The 21,764-nt window shown below is 38.9% G+C and overlaps 1 protein-coding gene across 7 annotated transcripts in view; it reads left to right on the forward strand.

Moving 5' to 3' along the window:
* The first annotated feature begins 256 nt into the window (after nucleotides 1-256).
* Nucleotides 257-21,764, forward strand: part of fhod1 (formin homology 2 domain containing 1) — a 54,368-nt gene continuing 32,860 nt past the window's right edge. For 5 of the 7 annotated variants that reach the window (XM_053616684.1, XM_053616685.1, XM_053616687.1 and 2 more), the window contains exons 1-3: nucleotides 257-636; nucleotides 2,574-2,680; nucleotides 5,934-5,998. In XM_053616684.1, the coding sequence (XP_053472659.1) occupies nucleotides 472-636; nucleotides 2,574-2,680; nucleotides 5,934-5,998 (337 nt within the window). In that variant the 5' untranslated portion in view covers nucleotides 257-471. The remainder of the gene's footprint in view (nucleotides 637-2,573; nucleotides 2,681-5,933; nucleotides 5,999-21,764) is intronic. The other 2 variants (XM_053616688.1, XM_053616689.1) reach the window with 2 other exon arrangements.

Here is a 21,764-nt window from a genome sequence, read left to right on the forward strand (position 1 = left end):
TAAGTGTGTCTTAAATAAGCCACTGACTGGAGCAACGCCCTCTTTAGTTCATAGCGAGACCTGCAGCTCCTGTGTAGGCTACATTTATTGAATCTCAACCCTATATTGGACAGCTACATACACTGTATAGGCTATTAAATAATGGCACCCTGTATGTGTGGCGCGTAGTAAGTGAACTTTATCAGGAATTAAGGTTTTCTGTCAGCTGGGATTTAAACCGAGGCGTCCTGGCACTTTAATGAGACAAATGGGCGGCGCTCTTTCCATTTTATAGCCGTGTTTAAGCGTTTCAGCTGAGTGTTGTGTCGCTGTGTGTTACACAGTGGTGCCACAGTGAGTGTGTGTGTCATTACGTGGAGTTTCCCTTCAAGGCTGCATGAGCAGCTCTGGGTGTTGATGGAGTTGTAGGGCTCGGTGTTAAACACAAAGCCGAGTCGCTGTACCTGTACCTCTCTTCTCCAAGCCTCAGATATGGCGATTATAACGTGTAGAGTTCAGTATCTTGAGGACACGGACCCGTTCGTGTGTACTAATTTCCCCGAGCCTCGGAGACCTCTTCAGTACGACTTGAACGAGTTGGTGTCGCTGAACTTACAAATCGCCGGCGTCCAGAAACTGCTCCAAGCTCCTCTGAAGGTAAACCTGAGCGCTCTCTCTCTCTCTCTCTCTCTGTGTGTGTGTGTCTCTCTCTCTCTGTGTCTCTGCGTTTTTAGGTATTCTGTTAGAAACTACAACCTGTTAAAAGTTTCACCGAGGCTTTTATGTATAGTTTGTGGTTCCATACCCTACTGGGGGGGAAAAAAACCCCCAGTAGAAACCATCACAGAAATTCTAATGGTTTCCACTACAAATACTAGCTATTAGCTAACCATTAAAACCATTACCATTATTGGTCCTTGATGGTGTCCACTAGGCATACTATGCCATCAATAGAAGTCTCTGTGTCTCTGTCTCTGTGTTTAGGTATTCTGTTAGAAACTACAACTTCTTAAAAGTTTCACTGAGGCTTTTATTTATAGTTTGTGGTTCCATTCCATACTGGGGGGGGGGACCCAATAGAAACCATCACAGAAATTCTAATGGTTTCTTCTACAAATACCATTTCCAAATACTAGCTATCAGATAACCATTACCATTATTGGTCCTTAATGGTATCCACTAGATGTAACATGCCACCAATAGAAGACAACAAATTATCAGTAGAGACCCACAGGGACCATTACAGTTTCCATTCAAACCAGTACAATTCCCATTATAACTACTAAAATAATTACAAATTCTAAAAGGGTTTCTATTGTGGTTTTTTTCTTCTTTTGGCAAGGTTGGTTTGTTTTGGGTGTACATGTGATTTTTACATTCACTGAATGATTAATCGGCTTCTTATTTAGGGTTGAGGAAGCCCCAATTTTTTTGTGGGTGCCAAAGCTTTTGGAAAAGTCTCATTTCCCTGCTTGAGTCTCAACATGTGATTTTTAAAACGTCTTTCAATACATTCTGTCCTGGGGGTGTCAATGAATTCATTTGAACTAGGAAAGTTGAACACTTTGCTGTCATGATCACTTGTACACTCAGAAAGAAGGGTATCAAAGTGTAAACTGGGGTAGTACCCTTGATCAAATGCACACTGCTCGTACCTTTTTAGTATGCATCCTTCACCTTGAAAGGTTTGTATAGCTTACTCTAAAAATTATAACTGCACTAACTGAAGTAGTGTGAGTAGTGTGAAACTGTATGCACCATTGTTCCAAGCATTACACTAAAGCATTATACTTTAAAAATAAATAAATAATCAATTACAAATAAATAAATAAATAAATAAAAACTTTAAATGAAGGAGTGCCTGTGTGCCCCTCAAGTTTAAGTGAGACATGTTTTCTACTTCAATGGCGTTTAAGATTATTGTCAAGAATGTTTGTTTAAAGAAAACCAAAAACAAGGCAAAGGGATATAGAACGTCAACACAACATGCAAGCGGTCTACAATAACTTGCACACATTTCTTGGGCTTGTGTATGTGTGTTTTGTGTGTATGGTCTTGAGCCTTCAGGAAAGGGTGGGATCTGTAAGCAGCTGATAAGGGGAGCAGAAACAGCTTCAATCATCCTCATTATTACAGCGAACGTGGCAGTGTCGTCGTACAGCATGGGAAATGCAGCCAGATAAGACTGAGGAATCTCCTCTCTGTCCCTACAGTGACTGTTTGTTTGTACTGGATAATGATGGCCAGGAACAGTTTCCATCATTCCTCATTCAGATATTATAGCTCAGCTTTTGGAATGCACTTGTGGTGTGGACTAAATGGAGTTTTTCAAGTGATTATCTTAATGGCCTTTTGTAATAATATTTTTGGAATGTATTCACTCAGAGACTTTCACTGTTTGCAAAATATACCAACTATAATGCCATGCATTTCATTGTATAAGATACAGGTGTCATATTGATAGTTTAGTAATGCAGGAGCAAAGGGTGATGCACAAGATGCAGGGTCAAAATATAGGAAATCATAAAGTGGGTGTGTGTGTGTTGTGCCTATGCACGTGTTTGGCTTTGACGCCTCTTTTCTCCACCCCTCAGTTAGAAGAGTGTGCGCTGCAGGTGGCTCTTAATGGAAACTACCTGGATCTGGAGTCCTCACTGGCAGAGCAGAAGGATGAACTGGAACAGTTCTACGATGATTTGGCGTAAGTCTTCACTAGCTGCATTTCCATCGAGCTGGCAGAATAAACATACAAACAAACAATTATAACCTTGTGAAAATACAGTATGCCAATAAGCTTATCAACATTCTGTAAACATTTGTACAAGAGGATAAAGCTCTGCCTGTGCATATTAACAAATTAACACCTATGGAAAAGAGTATCCAGTCTTGATCCTGATATATAATGAATGTACATCATGTTAAAAAAAAAATCCTTTCATTACTGTGTTTCTTAATTCCAAATCAATCCCGTTACTCATTGCAAAATACTTGTCCGCTAACATGATTCACAGGAAATTGTCATGTTTCTGTTTTAAGGAAAATTTGTTACTGCTAATTTCCTGCTTTTCAAATGTGTTGCCATCATAACTGATTGCATTTCCTGGTTAAAAAATGCATTCATTAATTGTATTCAATATCTAAAATAACTTTGGTGTGTGTGTGTGTGTGTGTGTGTGTGTGTGTGTGTGTGTGTCTCGTACTTTCTCCAGTTCTGGTCTTGTTTTTTCCCCACTTCACTGCTTCTTAGTTTTCCTTTTCAATGTGCCTTTTTGGTTTGTCATGTGTATGAATCAGTTAGGAAAGGATTGAGCTTTATAGGGTTAAATAACAAAGCTTAGAGATGGACCAAATGGGCTCATAATGGCCATGGCACTTCTGACGCGAACCCGCGTGCGCACACACACACATTCATGCTCACACTTTCCTGGTATGAGATCTTGGTTCAGGGCAGGAAGTGGGAGTGGACCACATGACTCGGATTCATTCATGTAACATGGCAGGGTGATTGAGGAACAGGGTTTTTTTTTTTTTTTTTAAATTAAATTTCTTGAACTCCTGTTGGGGTTTCCTGTAATATAGTTGGTAACTTGGTACATGTGGTCAATTTTACGTTGTGTCAATTAAACTATGCTTATGTATACTTAGGACTATTATATGAATATATTCTGTAACCAGTCACTTCACTTTAATAGCAGTAGTTAAACATTAAAATTTAAACAATCATTAACCTATCTTTTTAATATTTATCAACTATGATTTCATTATCAGTAACATTTTTATTTACGTCATGTTTGATAGTCTTGGAAAGAACTATTAATGTCCCGAGGACTTGAACCACAGGACGCAGTGTTTAAAACGTTTTGTAATCTAAATAGTCTTGAGCAATAATTCAGCAGCTCATTAGTGGAGTGAATGGGATTTCATCAAATAGAATAAATGTCTGGGTCAGCGCTTTTTTATGTATTACTTTATTTTATTTTTTTAAACCTCTTGCTGCCATCTAACATACTCCTTTTAAAAAGTCTTAAAAATGGCATCGGGATACATCAGTTGGAATCAATTTCAGCCCAAACCCCATATGTAACTGGCATGGATATCTAGCTGAGGTTGTTGAAAAATGGAGGAAATTTCTAGAGTCGTGAAGCATTGTGTATTCCTGCCGTACGAGTTCCTAAAATTTTAACAAACCGCCTAATCGAAAATATTCATGCTACACTTTCATTCTGTGTTTGAAGGGGAATCAAATGAAGACCTTAAAAGCACAACATAAAAGTAGAGAGAGAGTTAATTAAATTTGAAGTTGCTAAAGTGGTCTATTGTTCTCAACAGCCGTCTCTGCTGCTACTTTAAACCTGATGCACTTTTATGATGCCTATTTGCAATAAACAATGCAAATTTTTTTTGTTTTCATTGGACTCGCCCTCTTGTTAGGAGCCTTCTGGGCTAAAGTTAGCTAGCTGTGTATAGACAGGCCGAACTGGTTACCTACATTCAATATTTAACGACTAGCCATTTAACTTTTATTTTATGAACCAAAATTCTGAGCTGCACAAAAGCTTTAAATGGTGTGGGAGAAGCCAGAGACTACTGATGACATCATTGGTTGACATCCTGGGTTGCTCCAGAAACATTCTCTACTTGAGGAAGACAAAATTCATGTTCACCTTAATAGTGTAGTGTTAATGTGTGAAAGCGGTTCAGCTTTAAATACAAGTCACTCAGTTTATAATACTGAGAACTTGACAGGAACCTGACTATCGATTTGCATACATCAGCATTGCAGGCTCTTTCATGCTCGGTCTTGCTCTCTCCTACATTCTCGTAATCCTTCTCTGTTGCTCAGATGTTTTCTAGTTTCATCTGGTACACAATAAACCCAATTCCTGTCTACCTGAAATGATTATTAAAGCTCCATACTAAATATCAGTAGTTTGATTTTATGAATCCGTTTGTACATAAAAGCTCATTCACTGGTGAAAATGCTATAATATGTACAAGCTTGACATAATTTGAATGTGTCCTGTCTTTTGTACACTCTCTTACTGGCAAAACAGACACTTTATTTTCTGGTCACTTGTGGTCCTATTCCTGCCAGTGTGCATCATTTACATAAACCAACGAAATCAAAGTCTTCATTTTCCGCTGAGATAGTGAAGCAGGGACCATGAAATTATGCTGAGAAAGCAAACAGACTAGCCAATGAAGAAAATAAATCTCTGAAAATGATGTAATCACGGGCATTGGTGAAGAAGGAAAACCCTAATCGGGGGTGGGGAGAGTTGGTTTTTAATGAGCACGATTTTCCCAGTCTGTATGCATGTAGTGATCAGTTACAGGCTAGTCTTAGTTTTATAAGGTCATGAAGTTAATGTGTATGTGTGTTCACCCCAGCAAGCATGTGGTCACAATTGGAACTCCGTCAGGTTCCACGCTGTGTAAGGCGAGCCAGTCCTGAAAAGCGTCATTTGAAATAATATACGAAAAACAAGACTGTAATTTGCTCTGTGTATTTTTAAAAAATATATATTTTTTTATTTAATTTTGTTGCAACTGGCTACATTCAACACCTTTTTTTAAAGAAATTCCAAGCCATAAACTGCTCTGACTTTAGCAGCTGACCATCATGCAGCATAGTTTCCATGTCTGTCCCATGATTCTCCTCAGTCTGACTTTCCAAGTCCTAATACCCATGTTGACCACCTTCACTGAGAGTGCATGTGTGGGATAGTCATCATGTAACGCTTTCACGTCATCCATCCATCCGTCTGCATTAACACTCTGTTTTAAACGTCTGTATCGGGTTTGAGTGTGTTAGGGACGACTTGGTACTGCAGTGCTGACCTAAGCAGTGAATAAGCTCGGTACTCACTAAAAGTCTCAAGTATATTGGCTATCAAATGACCCTCAAATGACTGCCTGCTCATCCTGTACCATTTCTGTCTCTCTGTTTGCAGCATTGGCAAAAAGCCCATTTTGATCCTCCGAACCCAGCTGTCAGTGCGGGTCCACTCCATCCTGGGTAAGAATGTCTTCTTTTCTAACTTCTGTGCCATCTGCAGAAAGAAAAAGGGGGGAAAAAAAAAAAAGTCTGGCCAGGATATTTATTTATTATTTTTTTTTCTTGGAAGACCTTCTCAGGCAGTGCTGAGACAGCAAAAAAAAAAAAAAAAAAAAAAGATCTGTGTCTTTCCACTGGAGTTAAGAGTTTTCTATTCAAGAAGCTCCCGAGGGATTGTGGTCAAAAATATATTTGTATGAAATCCCTTTTTTGGTTTTTCTCTCATGTTACCCTTCAAATCCATCCTGACTCCTTCAGCTGCACGTAGCATCTCATGAACTGGTGAAGTGATTATGGTCATTAAGAAAAGGTCGTATTTGTGCTGAGTGTAGTATAAAGATTATGATTTGTACATGTCAGGACTAGGTGTCGCATCCATTTTGTATTGTTTCCTGGGCTGGGATAGGCTCTGGATCTACTGGGACCTCACCAGGATCAAGCGCTTAGTATAGCAGAGTAAGTGCAAGACCCTGTTTACACCTAATTGTTTCATGTGTTTTGTAACTGGATTGGATAAGATTTACACTTGATGTATACTGTAAATCTCAAAATTAAGATTTTTTTGCATTGTAAACAGGGTCTAATACCTATACAAATCTAAATACCTGAGCACCAGTCAGATTGATTACAAAAAACAAATTAGATACCACATACCTACCATCCATCCATCCATCTTCTATACCGCTTATCCTACAGGGTTGCAGGGAACCTGGAGCCTATTTCGGGTGCATCGGGCACAAGGTTGGGTACACCCTAGACTGGGTGCCAATCTATCGCAGGGCACAATTACATACACATTCACACACCCATTGACACACTATGGAGACTTTAGACATGCCAATCCGCCTACCATGCATGTCTTTGGACTGGGGAAGGATACCAGAGTATCTGGAGGAAGCCGGAAGTACCCAGAACGTGCAAACCCTGCACACACACAGGGCCGTGGCAGGAATCGAACCACCAACACTGGAGGTGTGTGGCAAACGTGCTAACCATCAAGCCACTACTACTAAAATACCAAATTACTCAGTCAATCATTGTTGCCTATGAGCTCGTGTATGTGGAAGAGGGTTGACGGTGCTTTCCTGCAAGTGTGTTCTGCTGCACTGTGATGCAGCAGTTCGAAATGGTGTGGAGGTTAGCGTCATGTATCTTGGAGGAGGCATGTTATAGCATTCACCTTCCCCTGTCGGTAGCTGTCGTATGATCAGGGAGACTCAGTTGGGGAGGTGGCAAATAACCAAATTTGGGAGACCAGAACTGATGGCTTGTCTTTAGGAAGCATTTTCTTAGCAGGAAAAGATCACCTGTTTGTGCTTCATGTAATCTAATGAAGCCTCTAAACACCATTTCAGATGATGTCCTTTCATAGTACTCGAAAAGCTGTAAAGATGGGATCTAAAACCCTGTTAATTGTATAACTAAATTTACAGTTATAGTTGCATATTCTAACAGTTTTTTCTAATATAGCTCGTCTGAGCATTTGGTGCTTATTACATAGTCATGGTCTCCATGGTGGCCTTGAAGGAATCATATTGGACGATCAGGGCTGGTTGGCATTTCAGTGTTAAATGTGTCACTTCTTGCAGGTTCCCTCTGGCTCTCCGTGTTCGAGGGTTTGTATGTGTGTGGTATTGTTTATTTCTTTTGCTAGGACACCTTGAGGCTCATGCTGACATGGTGCACTGTTTTAAGAGGAGTTCCGATTCAACCATTGTGCCTTTTAATCTTAGAGCTCTAACGGTTTGGAATATTTAATCTATGTCTCTTTTAGTTATTGGTATGATCGGTGGATTTGGTGTCTTGTTCCACAAGACAGCCTTGATCTGTAGTCTCTAAAGCATCATAAATAGTCTCTAGTCTCTGTTGTCTGTTGGTTGCTTATAACGCCAAGCAAATAGGCACCACGTTTCAGAAAAGGAGGCTAGTGTGTGCAGGTAAAAATTTCAGAAATGCTGACATCATGTGCATGATTAGTTATCACAGATGCTGTGTATGTTAGTCTTCGCAGCTACTTTCAAAATCGCACATTAGAGAACTTGCACCATACTGATAAGTATTTTCCCCCACTTGATCTTGTCTATTCATAAGACTCATTAGAGCAGTACTGTGAAATTGCATTTGGAATAAATTACTGTGCTAGAATCATTCAACTAACGCCATATAATCATTAGAATAGCACCATATAATACTGCATATATATCACACTGCCTATTACAACTGTGATTGATTATTGAGGTTTACATGTAACCTGTGTAAACGTGGAGTAGTAATAAAAAAAAAAATAGAAAGACTATAGGGGTTGTAATAATTTCACAGCACACATCTTTAACAGCTGTGATTGTACAGCATGTTTGTTCAGTGATTGTAAGTGCTGTAACTAGCTTTATGAGACACTAACGAGTTTTAAGCTAGTGGTTACTGTGGATGATTGTTTTGTTTCTGCAGTGAAAGCTCATCCCCACCCTTTCTTGTTGTTTAAAAAAAAACAAAAAAAACAAAAAACAAAAGCATACCTTTTAACAGGACAGACCAGTTCATCAGCCTATTTGTTTTTGCCACTGGAGGGTAAATAATCCGCCCACGTACCAGAATCAAGAAATTGGTTCACCTTTAAGACGCATGCCTTTGCGCTGGGCGTACTGCTTCACTGTGACTGCTATTGCTTTATTTATAGTAACCTATAAAGTGTCGCCCTCACATTTATTGCTCCCTTTTAAATGCACATTATGGCAACTCCTTTTCACTGGATGCCATGTTTATTAATAAGAGATGTATCATGCTTTGTATGTTGATACTTTTGTTTGTTTGAGAATAAAACTGAAACTGTTGCAGTCCAGTATGTAGGCGTGTTTGAGGGTTTTTTTTTTTTTTTTAAATTGTTACATTTGTAAACAAGTGTGTAGTCCCACCCCTGATTTTAGATCTTGTTGGCCTAACAATTAAACAAATACTTTAATAGGAACACCTGTGAACCTGCAAATTTATACAGTTTTCTAGTCAGCCAATAATGTCTCAGCATCACAGTGCAGACTCGCCAAAACCGGACAGTTGGACACTAGAAAAATACCAGGTGAGGGTTTTTTTTTTTTTCTTCTTTCTTTCTCTCCCTTTTCTTCTAATCTTCAACTGTCCAGTTTGGTGAGTCTGGGCCCATGATTCCCTCTTATTCCTGTTCCTGGCCGACGTGACTGGAACCTGATGTGGTCTTCTGCTCTTGTAGCTCATCCGCTTAAAGGTTTGATGTGTTGTATGTTCTGAGATGCTTTTCTGCTCACCATGGTTGTAAAGAGTGAATATTTGAGTTTCTTGAGACTTCCTGTGAGCTCAAACCAGGCTGTTGATGAGTGAGATCAGAGCAGAATGACCAAAGTATTTCTGCCTGCTGATGCTCTGCTCACAGGATGGGTTTTTTTTCTTTCTTTCTTTCTTTTTTTTCCCCCTCTCCACCGTTCTGTGTAAAAACTAGAGACTTAATACTCAAACCAGCCCATCTGGCACCAGTAATCATTCTGATGTTTGGTGTGAACATTAACTGAAGCTCTTCACCTGCATCTGCATGATTTTATGCATTGTGCTTCTGCCACATTATTGGCTGACTGGATAACTGCATAAATGAGCAGGTGTTCCTATTAAAGTGGACGGTGAGTGTATATGTGCGTTTGTAATGTGCACAGGTGTCCCAATGACTCAGTACGTATCATTGCCTCCTTATTGCTCCAGGGTCTCCGGTTTGATCCTGAGCTCGGGTTACTGTCCGTGTAGAGTTTTGTATGGTCTCTTTGTGTCCATGTGGGTTTCTGCCAGGTTCTCCAGTTCACTCCCATGTCTGAAAACCTCACCACTGGTTGAACTGGATATTCTAAAGTACCCTGATCAACCAGCATCCCATCTAGGTAGTATTCTCGACTTCACGTCCAATACCCCTCGGATCAACCGTGACCATGTTAAAGTGGATACTGAACATGAATGTAGTATACGTCACTGGCACACAGCCATTATAGTAACACACATTAATATCAACATGGAAGATATTTCGTTTTTGTAGTACAGTGAATGTCTAGGATGATTTGCTTCAGTTTATATCTGATTTTGTGTCTGCATAATGATTCTAAGCTGTGACGCAACCATTAATCAATTCTTTATGATGAAGAAATTTCATCTGGACTATACGCTTTTTAAAAAAAAAAATCTCTTGACACCTGATTCTTTCGAAAAACGTGCTTGTATTTTCACCCGTCAAAAGTCTTCTGCCCATGAAGCTTTGATGGCCCGCCGTAACTCATGAGTCGTCGTTAGGGGAAAGTCTGTGGAAAACATTCTTATGGCTGTATGTCATCATCCTATATGTAGAAATAGAACATGAGTCATGTTTCATGTTTTTCTTCATTGCTGTTTTTGGCATTTGGCAGTGTAGTGTTTTCCATGTTAGTACTGTGGTGTTTCCGTCATATAATCCTTACTGTCCTCACAATAATCAGCTTTGTGTTCAGCTTCTCCTCAAGTCTTCAAGTCCTCAATTACCTCCTGTTGTTGTGTCCTCAGCATGTCCAAACTGTATACACACTGTCTCAAATCAGCAGCCTCACTTCAAGAGCACACTGACTTGGATGTTAGGTGATTGTCATACTGGAACACCCTGTAACCAGGGGGTTAGGTGGTCATCATGCTAAAGCATGCAGTAACCAGGGGGTTAGGTGGTCATCATTCTAGAGCATGCTGTAACCAGGGGGTTAGGTGGTCATCATTCTAGAGCATGCTGTAACCAGGGGGTTAGGTGGTCATCATTCTAGAGCATGCTGTAACCAGGGGGTTAGGTGGTCATCATTCTAGAGCATGCTGTAACCAGGGGGTTAGGTGGTCATTGTTCTAGAACATGTTCTCGTGATGTTGTTGATGTTGTTTGGCGAATTTGAGTAAAAACTGACAGGATCCTCTTATTCTCATCCCTAGATTCTGAACTGTTGGAAATGGACATGTAGTGTTCTAGGAGGCCACATAATTTTAGGACAGATTATAGACATCAGGGCTTGGCTTCAAGGACACTGTGGCTTAGTTAATGCTATAGTGTGTGTGTGTGTGTGTGGTGAGAGAGAAGAAACTTTCCTATTCTGGATAGCTGTATTTCTGTATTCTGTATTTATCTGCCTGTCTCTTCCTGTTGTAACATGCTGATACAGGATCCTGTTCCCAGTAAAATTGTGCTATTTCATATGTATTTCGTGTTTTCTAGGGACTTTGTTGGGACAAGTCCACACGAAGGAGTCCCTTTTATTAAATACAGGTGTTTTGAGGCACATGTTCAGGTCTGGTGTATGAATAAGACTGAGTGTCTGTTTGAACCAGTTAAAGAGGCTGAGCGCCTGTATTTAGACTGCTGTGACCCTGCGTTCATTTCCTTTGACTCACAGGAAATATGAACAAACACAAGCAGGACCTAATATTGTGAAAATCAGCTTAGTTTTGTTGTGGTTTTCAGACCATGAGCAGTTGTAGTGACACTAGGAAAATGTGAAATATGTAGCTAGTGCAGTTTCATTAGTTCAACGGTGACAAATCCTGACACACCATTTACACTGTAATCATATTCATTCTTTATCTTCAGTAACCAATTTATCCTGGTCACAGTCTTGGTGGATACAGAGCCTATCCTGGGAAAACTAGACATGAAGTAGAGTCATACACGCATTCACACACTTGTTCACACCTACCGACAATTTATAGTCTCCAGTCCATCTTTGGGAGCTGGGAGGAAACCAGAGAACCCAGAGGAAACCCACACCGACAGGTTACTCAAACTGAGGATTGAACTGGAGACTCGGAAGCAGTTAGGCTGCTCTTCATAATGATTTTCACAGGAAAGTATCATCATAATAAAATGTCTCATCCAGCCAATACGCTACATTTCAAACCGCATATTAACATTACTTATCATATATTGAATTTTCATATCCTCTGAGAATGCTGGACATATGGAGCCAGATCTAAATTGCCTTGATCCCTCACCCATAGATGGTAGATATATGGGTAAGGGATCAAGTCAATTTAGATCTGGCTGCATTTGTCCAGCATTCTCAGAGGATATGAAAATTCAGTGCAGAACATGTAAATAAGGTCAAACTAAAGTGACCAAACAGTAGTGTAAGCATTTTTGCTGAATTGTTCCTTCTGAAATTCTCTCCAGTCAGAACAATATCATTTAAAGTGGCTAACAGGAAATGCCATGCCGCAGATAGGTCATCCCACAGGGCACCGCACTTCTATTTCTGCCCACAGTTATGCGCGAGCGTTGAATAGAGCTGAACACTGAAGTTTCAGTGCAGATTTACAGCTCCAATGACGTTCAGTGGTTCTGCAGTTAACGATGAATGAAAGCGGATGTTGCCGATTGGCATGAAATCAGGCTTTCCTATCTGTCACTCTTATATTTTTTTAAATTTGTTTGAGCTTTTTGTCATTTCTGTATGTGTATTTTGTAATATGGTAGCTGTCTAAGATGGACATGAAAATTTATATTCTTATATTTAGTTATACTTGTATTATGCTAAAGTGTAATGTATACAAGAAAATGTGTTTACACGACTCCTTTACAAGAGATGGATAGAAAAGCCCTAAACTGTTTGCGTCCACCTTTGTACATTGTTGGTAAAAATGCCACAACGGGGCATACTGTTATAGGGAAATAATCTTATTTTTTATCATATTTTTCTACGACGTCACTTATTTAATTCCTCTTTTACTATAGCAATGTGATGACACTTAAGTAATTTTATTTATTAAAGAACATGTGTACACTTATCCATTTCTTTTCTTCAACTTTTTTTCAACTTTTATTTTTTCTTTTTAATTATTTTTTTTTTTTTAAAGCCAGTTAGTTCCTGTTATCGCTTATGTTGTAACAGCTACGAACAGTGATTCCGTCACTAAATAAGGCAAAGAGAAACCAGAAAGCGTTAAGTCCTCTGTTCTGGACACTTTCCCATAGCAGAAAAGGAAAAGACTTTCCTTTCAGGATTTTTTTTTTTCTTTGTTAAATAAACCATTTTCATTTATTTATTGGTAAGCTTGGCTTGTGTAGCACTTCCACCATACAGGTTCATGTGAATGTTCCTACAGAAATGCTCACTCATCACAACGAGCGCATTAATGTTTGTGATTTACATTACAGGTGGCACTATTGTCAGAGCTGCTTTTCTGTTATAGAAAATTAATCAGCACCTTCTGACTTCTGAGAATGTAACGAATCTGCCAAGGCATTTTTTATTAGAGGGTAATTATTCAAGAATTTTTACAATGAGCTACTCAGGGCCGCTGATGCTTATCTGATACCGTTCTTCCCTTGAGGCTTGTGTTTTCTTGTGGCACAGCCGTGTTTCTGGGACGCGCCCGACTCTGTGCATTAGGTGCGTTTGTAGTTGTAAGAGGCTGTGATGGATTTGTTGTCTTGCTGATATGGGCCTTAAGTCTGAAGTTTGTGGTTTTGCTTTGCTGCACTCTAGTGCAGTCAGTCCTCTGAGATGAAGGCAATTTAGCAAAGTCATGCCTGTGTGTGTGTGTGTGTGTGTGTGTGTGTGTGGCCATACATAGAGACTGCGAACAGTCTGAACTTTGTCTTGTTTTCCCAACTTGCACACTTTTGTCAGAAATGGAGTTCATGGTTGATATTGTTTCTGTAGTTACCCTGGATTTCATGATCTTCTTTCTTTAATTCCCAACTATTTACTGGGCACTTCAGTCACCCTAAACTTAGCTTTGTCCCAAAGCCTTTTTCCGTCTCTCCTCTGCGCTGACTCTCCGTCTTGGTACGCACAATTCTCTCTTGGGATTTCTATTTTTCTTATTAGTTTGGTGCCCTGCTCTCTCTTTGCAGTGGTACACCCCCACCCCCCTCTCCCCCCTCTTCTTTGTCCTCTGAGAATTCATTGCAAGGCCTTTCTCAGAGGTACAACACATAACCTTGTCTGTGTCTGCCTCATCATAAGCAGCTCTAAGGCGGTTTTAAGGCTGGTATCATATGTGAGGGTGAATCCACACAAGTGCCAAGGCTGAAGCAGGACTGGCTAGACATGGTCACATGTTCAGTGTGTCATCAGCCTGGAATAAAAGTGCTGTATGTTTGTGTTTTGTTGCAGAACCTGCTCAGATAAACCAGTTATTTTGGGGAAGCGTTGGCCAAATCTGCAATCAGTAGTATTCCGTGATTTTTGTAAAGGCCAGGGAATCAGCAGTTTTCTAATATGGAAAAAACGCACTACCATTTTCAAAGATTTTTTGCCTGTAAATATTGCCAATATGACTATCATTATTGATGATGATTTAATTGCAGAAAATAAATGTTACACATTTAAATAATGTGCCTAATTTTTACAATTATTTTCCCTTTTAAAAATAAATGAATTTACTATTTTTTTTTCTTTATTTAAAAGAGCCTGACTATAAAAGGTTTGAGAACCCCTGGTTCAGACTAAACAGTGCTTTATCCAATGTGCACTAGGAATGTAGGACATGCCTCTAAATGTCTCTGTATATCAGTATTAAAGGGTTCTCTTTTCTACAGAAGTTTGCCGCTGCTTGATGTTTTTAAAATTCTTTAGATTGCTAAACTATGCTTTGCTCTTGTGCGGCTTTATATATAACGGCTCATAATTCTGATCTACTGATGCCTGACTAATTATGTTCAAGCCTTGAAGGGTTCAAGGTTGAAGGCTGTCACAACAGTGATGAGAAGAAGAGGTTCCCTGTTTTTAATATTGGCTATATATGATGTGATCTATATGAATTCCCACATGTGCCTGTTTATTAATCACAAATCTTTAACCTTATCCCCTTAAATTCCTGGCATATTATTCATCTTGAAGCATTTAATTCAGTACCAAGCATAAATTATTCAGTAACTATGTTGGAATGAATAGAAAATGTGTGTAGGTAGTAGAGTGATAGATAAATGTACAGTTTGACCTGCAGAAGGCCGTCACTTCTTCAATATGTGCATGCGACCAAGTGGTTTGTCTTCACATGGAGAACTCTTACAAATTCAAAACCAGCCATCATGAACAAAAAATCCATATCAGTTCTGGAACAATTGGCGAAGGGTTTTTTTTGTTTGTTTGTTTTATTTTCCTCCCCTCCCACTAATGTCACTGTATTTTGAACCTTTTTCTATTTCTTATTTTTATAAACATTTACATATCCCATGTATCATTTATTCAAAGCTGATTGCATGCCTGTTTTATTAATAAGACCTTAAGTTACATCATTAAGGAGATGTCAGGCATGCTTGGCTCATGATGCTTGCTGAGTTAAGGGGTCAAAAATGAAAGCACGGGCCGAATAGCTTATCAGAAGTTAAAGTACTGGCAGTGTTCGCTACATTCTTACATGCTGTAGTGCTCTTGGCTCAATAAAGTCCTGCCTGCTGCCATGTAATTACACACAAACTCTCTGGATTTAGCTTTCAGTCTCTTTTATTCAAGTTGTTCTACTCTCAGTAAATATGGTCCGTTTTCGACTCCAAGTTGAACGAGAATGCTGTATTAGGGCATATTTCTAATGATTGTGATAAATGAGTGCAAATCAGGTAGAGTAATTTTTTTTGTTAACCCATCCATATACGTGTTGGTCCAACATGGAAGGCAAAATAGCATCAGGAAGATAGGACACACGTTTGCATGAAAATGGCTTCAAACGCTACTGTGTAAAAATACATTAATTTAATTGGTTGATCAATTGAGAGCCAGGAATCATCCTTACAATTGAAATGGGATTAATTGCACATCACTATGAACAATTGTTAAACTTCATGTCCACCGGTGCTGCCTCACACCTGCCCAGATTTAAACTTGTCCCATGCTGTTCCTGAGGCTTGTCTGTGGCTTTCACAGACATGCGGTTTAATAGATGAGGAGTTTGTACTCCTGCACAACGCAGTAGGTGATAAGGATCAGTGGTTCTTGAATACCAGAGAGGCAATAAGTCGATCCAGATGCCCGACAGCAGCACCGAGGCCAGCTTCTGGAGACTGTTTGTTCACCACTTAGCCTCACAGAGTAACCTCTAACACACGAGGCTGATAAACGTTTGCTCTGTTGAGTTACCAAGTGCTGCTTCTTACGATGGATTAGTCATCTTCTGTCATTAGTTTATACTTTAGCAGATTAACTAATCATCCAGGTGAAATCAGTTCTGAGCATTGCTGCACAGAGATTACTGGAAAGTGGAGGGGTTCAAATGTTCTGCCCGTGGCTCATGGAAAATCTGATATCTTTTTTTTGGACAAATTTGTGACACAGTGGGCTTTTCGGAGTACGATAGTCACTGGATTGGCATGTCCATGAAAGTTATTGGAGAATTTTGTTTGAAACATTGGAAAGTTTTGCAAGTGTCAAATCAAAACAAATGGTCTTTACTTGTGAAATTGGTTCTTGGCCAGATTTATTGAGAAATGTTTCAGATTCTCTAGTGAAAGTTAGAGGGATTTATTTATTTATTTATTTTAATTTTATTAAATTTTATTTATTTTCTCACTCCTTCATCTGCTTTAACTGCTTTCTTGAATTTCACTTTATTTTTAACAGCATCTTGACTACTTCTGTTTCAATTTTTTTTTTTTTCTTTCTCCATAGTTTGGAAATTTTATTTATTTTTACTTGAGTTTTTCTAAGTTTCAGCTTTCAATTAAACTGTAACTTAAGTCCATTAATCCATGCCGGGCGTCATCTCTCGTACATTTTGGATGTGACTCTTTGTACTTTCTATAGCTGAGCTAAATTTAATTTTGTAATCAGGATGAGGTATGATGTTATTTAAAGCTGCTTATGTACGATGGTGTGTGCCGACTCTTTTTAAAGACCCAGACTAGCTGAACATGTGCACATGTCTTTTAGAATCTGGGAATAATTTGGATTGCGCCATCATTGGCAATTTGTACCATATAAGTTTGTGAAGTTTGGGCCAGAATTCGTGATCCTATTATTAACCTTTTGGCATGTTACAGGCATGTTGTTGATGCTGCTCGGACTGAAAGGTCAGAGGTTCTGGCTTCTTCTCCACAGTCGACTTGTTCTGTTAAAAGACCAAACCTGTTTGTTTTAACTGGTCCCAGGAGGGAAGTGTTGCATGTGGATTAAAAAGGAAAGTGTGTGTGTGTGTGTGTGTGTGTGTGTGTGTGTGTGTGTGTGAATTTATTCTCCATCAGGGTAGACTTGTGTTGTTTTTATTTCTATTTTGTGTGACTTCGGGGTCGTCAGGACGATATACTCCTGAAGTTTGTGTCCTCCTCTAGTTTCATTGACTCAAAGGCCACATCCTATTTTGAGGTCAGTGTAATACTCTATTCTTATGCTCACATTTAGCCACAACAGGATGAAATGCTGGTGTTTTCACATCCTCTCAGGTTAAACTCAAAAACAAGCAGAAAAATGGCTTAAAAACACATTGAGATCGTGATTGCCACTTGTTGCCATTTGTTTTTGCAGTAATGATGAACAATTTAGTAGGCTTTAACATTTGCAGAATTGAAAAGCATGTTTTTACTTTCAGTACTAACAAAGCAAGATATCTTAAAGCCGTATCTTAGGAATGCTGAGACCTTGCAAGCTATCAAGGAGAAATAAGTTAACTACAATTACAATTGAGTCACGTCACTAAGAAATAAGATGTGTATATATGAACAAACTAGCGTGTATGTTTAAAAATACATATTAAATGTTTCAAAGTTTTGTTTCTAAAAACCTGATGGATCAATGACAGTGATTCAGGACAATGCCTGTCCTCAACCCGTGTAAAGCATATGTTAGTGGTCTCTATATTCATTACTATTTTTAGTGCATTCATGCCATTTTCTTCCCCCCTTCTGCCCTTATTTGTGACCTGTAATGACATCCTGTGTCAGGGATTTGTAGACAATGAACTCCTGATAGATCTCCTGAGCAGTGATACCAGATAGATTTCCTGACTTGAAACGGAATGGATAGACAAAATAATCCACTCAGTATAGACCTATGATTCATAAATAGAACACAGCCCAGCTTTCATCTTACTGCATGTACTTCCAGTGTTTTGCTGTAATGTTTATGGTCAGAAGAACATGAAGAGATGAGGGGAGCTAGTGTGAAATTGTAGTGGTCAGTATATTCAGCCAAATATCAGGCAGGTCTAATAAAAGTTCACATTTTTTGTTCATTTTACATACTTTGATTCATATCTGTTTAAAAATAAAAACCTAAAACCTGATCCAGGTTAAGTACACTCACTGATGTGACTACCAGTGGAAATAAAGTACGTCATAATGAAATCTGATTGCCTGTTTAGATGCCACTTGTCAAATCTATGTTAAAAGGCAGTGTTTGAAGCTTAGTGTTTGTAACTTTGAAAAATCCTGTCCGGTGTGATTCCGGACTTGCTCGAAGTCGTGCTTTCTAGTAGGAGGTGGCCTTGCATTGTTTGTTCATCTGAGTTTTTCATTATTAGTCCTCCATGCTACACCACATTCACCACAGTTAATTTTTAATTCTGTCAGTTCTCACATCAGCAGATAATAATAATAATAATAATAATAATAATTAAATACTTGAAATACATCATGATCTAAAGTCAATAGTGTGTTAATGCACAACCAAGAGGCATTTACTATTTCTTATAGAATATGCCAATTTCAGAAAGGGATACTGAAACTTTTGAACTGCTGTCATGGCCGTAACTAGCAACGAGGACTGGACCTTGTTAGCTTGGGGTGGTGGTGGTTTTTTTTTGTTTGTTTTTGTTTTATTTTGTTTTGTTTTTTCTCCCCCCAACCTCTTGTTTAGCAACTTCAGTATGGAAACAGTGACTTAAAAAATGCATTCCACTATTACCCAATCAGCAGTGATAACTGGTAGTGATGATTTTCAACTGAACTTGGAACAGCTGATTATGACAATTAAGATTCATAGATAATATGAGGTCCTAGACTTAATCACCCATTATGTTTAGCTCTATTGCCATCGAAACTGTATATACAGATTTTCAGTGTAAATATCTGGTGCTTGGGGGGAATAAAGCTACCACTTGTCTGTTTTAGTTCAATTGTGAACTGTTTTCACGTGCACCTTTTTTATTAATTACTGTACATATTTACTGTACTGTTGTTTTTGTTTTTTTTTTTTTCCTGGAATAAAATGTTTGCATATATTCAATGAGAACAATAATTTTTTTAAATGTAAATATAATATGCAAAATATTGAACACATCAATTCTATAATTTACAATAACTAGATAACAGATTGTGGATCTCACCAAGTTTAGAGGTGTTGGAGCAAGAGTATTACTATTAATATCTTAACATGATATCTGTGATTAATTGTGAACTCTCTTCAGAGTGAAAACAAACACAGAAAATGTCTTGTTGCTACTAATTACATTTTGTTGTTTTTATTTCAGTTGTCTCGCTCCAAATTCACTCCATTTGGCCTTTGCAGCTTTTACATTTTTTATGGTGTTTTAAACCAGAGAGCGAATTGAAGGACACATCTTTTGTAATAGAATCTTTCCATCAGAAGTATGCTTTGTCTTTGCCTGTTTGGTCTGTATCTTACAAAATTTAAGCAGCCAAGACCTCCTGTGTTCAAGGATATGGCTTATTGGCCAGGTTTACAGTGTCAGAAGGCAGAACTACTGTAATTGGCCCACTATAAAAATATGATAAATGTAGCAGGGTTTTTTGTCCTTTTTTTTTGCATTTAGCATCTTTTCTGAAGGCACAAATAAGATGATGTTGTCCAATGTTCTTGTACAGAGTTGGAACGTTACAAGGCTTTAAATGCTGCAATCTGGGAATTCAGTGCCTGAGGAGAAGAAACTTTCGTTCTTAGTTATGGGGGAGACATGCCTATTGTTCCTGTTGGTTCTTTTTTTCAGGCATTTCCATTCAGTACTACAGCCCTTTTCATTTGTTGTGAAGTTAAATCCCTCCAGTTTAGTTGTTTAGACTCAAACAAAACAGTTGGTGTGTGTGGCTAAAGAAAGCTCTTGCTTTCCCTTTGGTTGTAAATGTTTGTAATTTGTTGTCCTCATGTGAATATATATATATATATTTTTTTTTTTTCCTTTTTTTTTTCCTCCTCCCCAACTGTCTCACATTCTCTTTTGTTCCCTTGTTTTCTCCTCAACCACAAACATTCAGCTAAATAAATCTCCAGGATCCTGTGACAAGTCCATAGAGATGAGAACATTAAGAAGATGTAGGAACTGCATGTCTCTCTTGTTTGTTCTCTGACTGCTTTGGATAAACCCCCCTGGTGAAGGCTGAAAATTTAGACAAAGTTTTGTCAATGGTTAAAAAATATCTACTAGTCTAATGGATAGATCTGAAAGTAGTAGCTTATTGAAGTAATATAAAGGCAAACGGGAAGCACTGGTGAACCCTGACCAATAGTAATCGATTCATTTGTGCAGCTTAATAATGCGTTAATAACCTGACTGATTGCACAATTGGAATAAAAAATTCATGTATACACTTCACTGGAAGTAGAGGTTACTAGAGGCCAGTCCAAATGAATTGCTATCCAATCGAGGTGGTAATCCTTTTAATATGATGTTAAATAGAAGAACAATAGACTTGTAAGCATTTTTGTCTGATTACATTCGTTATCGTAATCTGCCCATGCGTTCTGTGGGATATAGTGAGGGAACCTGTCAGAATGAACAGATTAAAGAAAGACAGGACTGTACCCATCTCACTTTGACCATTTTTGATGCACGTTTTTGTTTAAAGGGTGGATCATTCATACTTTTTAGCTTGCTAAAGCACATTTACATGGTATCCTCTCTGACAGCAAAACACTTTGTTTCAGGGTTCTCTATAGAACATTTACATTGTTTATCCTAGAGGTTTTAGATTCAACCCAACAGTGGTAGAATGTTCAAGATTGGCCAAAGGTTTATGGACACCTGACCATCACATCCATATGTGGTTCTTACCCAAACTGTTGCCACAAAGTTGGAAGCACTGAATTGTATAGGATGTCTTTGTATACTCTAGCATCGCATTTTTCCCTTCACGTGAACTAATGGGCGGAAACCTGTTCCAGCATGTCAATGCTCCTGTGTGCAAAGCGAGGTCCATGAAGACACGGTTTGCCAAGATTGGAGTGGAAGAACTGGAGTGTCTTGCACAGAGCCCTGACCTCAACACACCGAACACTGACTGCACCCCAGTCCTCCTCACCCAACGTCAGTACTTGACCTCACTAATGCTCTTGTGTTTGAATAAACACACTCCCCACAGCCACGCTCCTAAATCTAGCAGAAAGCCTTCTCAAAAGTGTGGAGGTTATTATAACAGCAAAGTGGGGACTAAAACTGGAATGACATGTTCAACAAGCACATATAGGTGTGATGATCAAGTATCCACAAACTTTGGAACTTGTAGTATATTAAATCTGATGCAACACTGCCCCAGTGCTTCTGGACAATTTTGGCCCAAAATGAACCTTTTGTATTGAATTGCTGCGTCCTGAGTATTTTAGTCAGTAGTTCTGTAGCTGGCTGGTTATTTTTTGCACGTTAATTTGCCTAAAACGTCCTGACTGGGTAACCACCCGTGCTGCTACTGCTGTCTGTGGATGTGTGTGTACTAACCTATGTCCGAGTTTGCACATTTAGCTTCTTTTGGGTCCATTTGATTGTCGCTGTCTCTTCATCTTTCTCTCTCTCTCTCCCTCTCCCTCTATCTGTATCATCATCCAACAGG

The sequence above is a fragment of the Ictalurus furcatus genome, chromosome 27, assembly GCF_023375685.1.
Source record: "Ictalurus furcatus strain D&B chromosome 27, Billie_1.0, whole genome shotgun sequence".
NCBI lineage: Eukaryota > Metazoa > Chordata > Actinopteri > Siluriformes > Ictaluridae > Ictalurus > Ictalurus furcatus.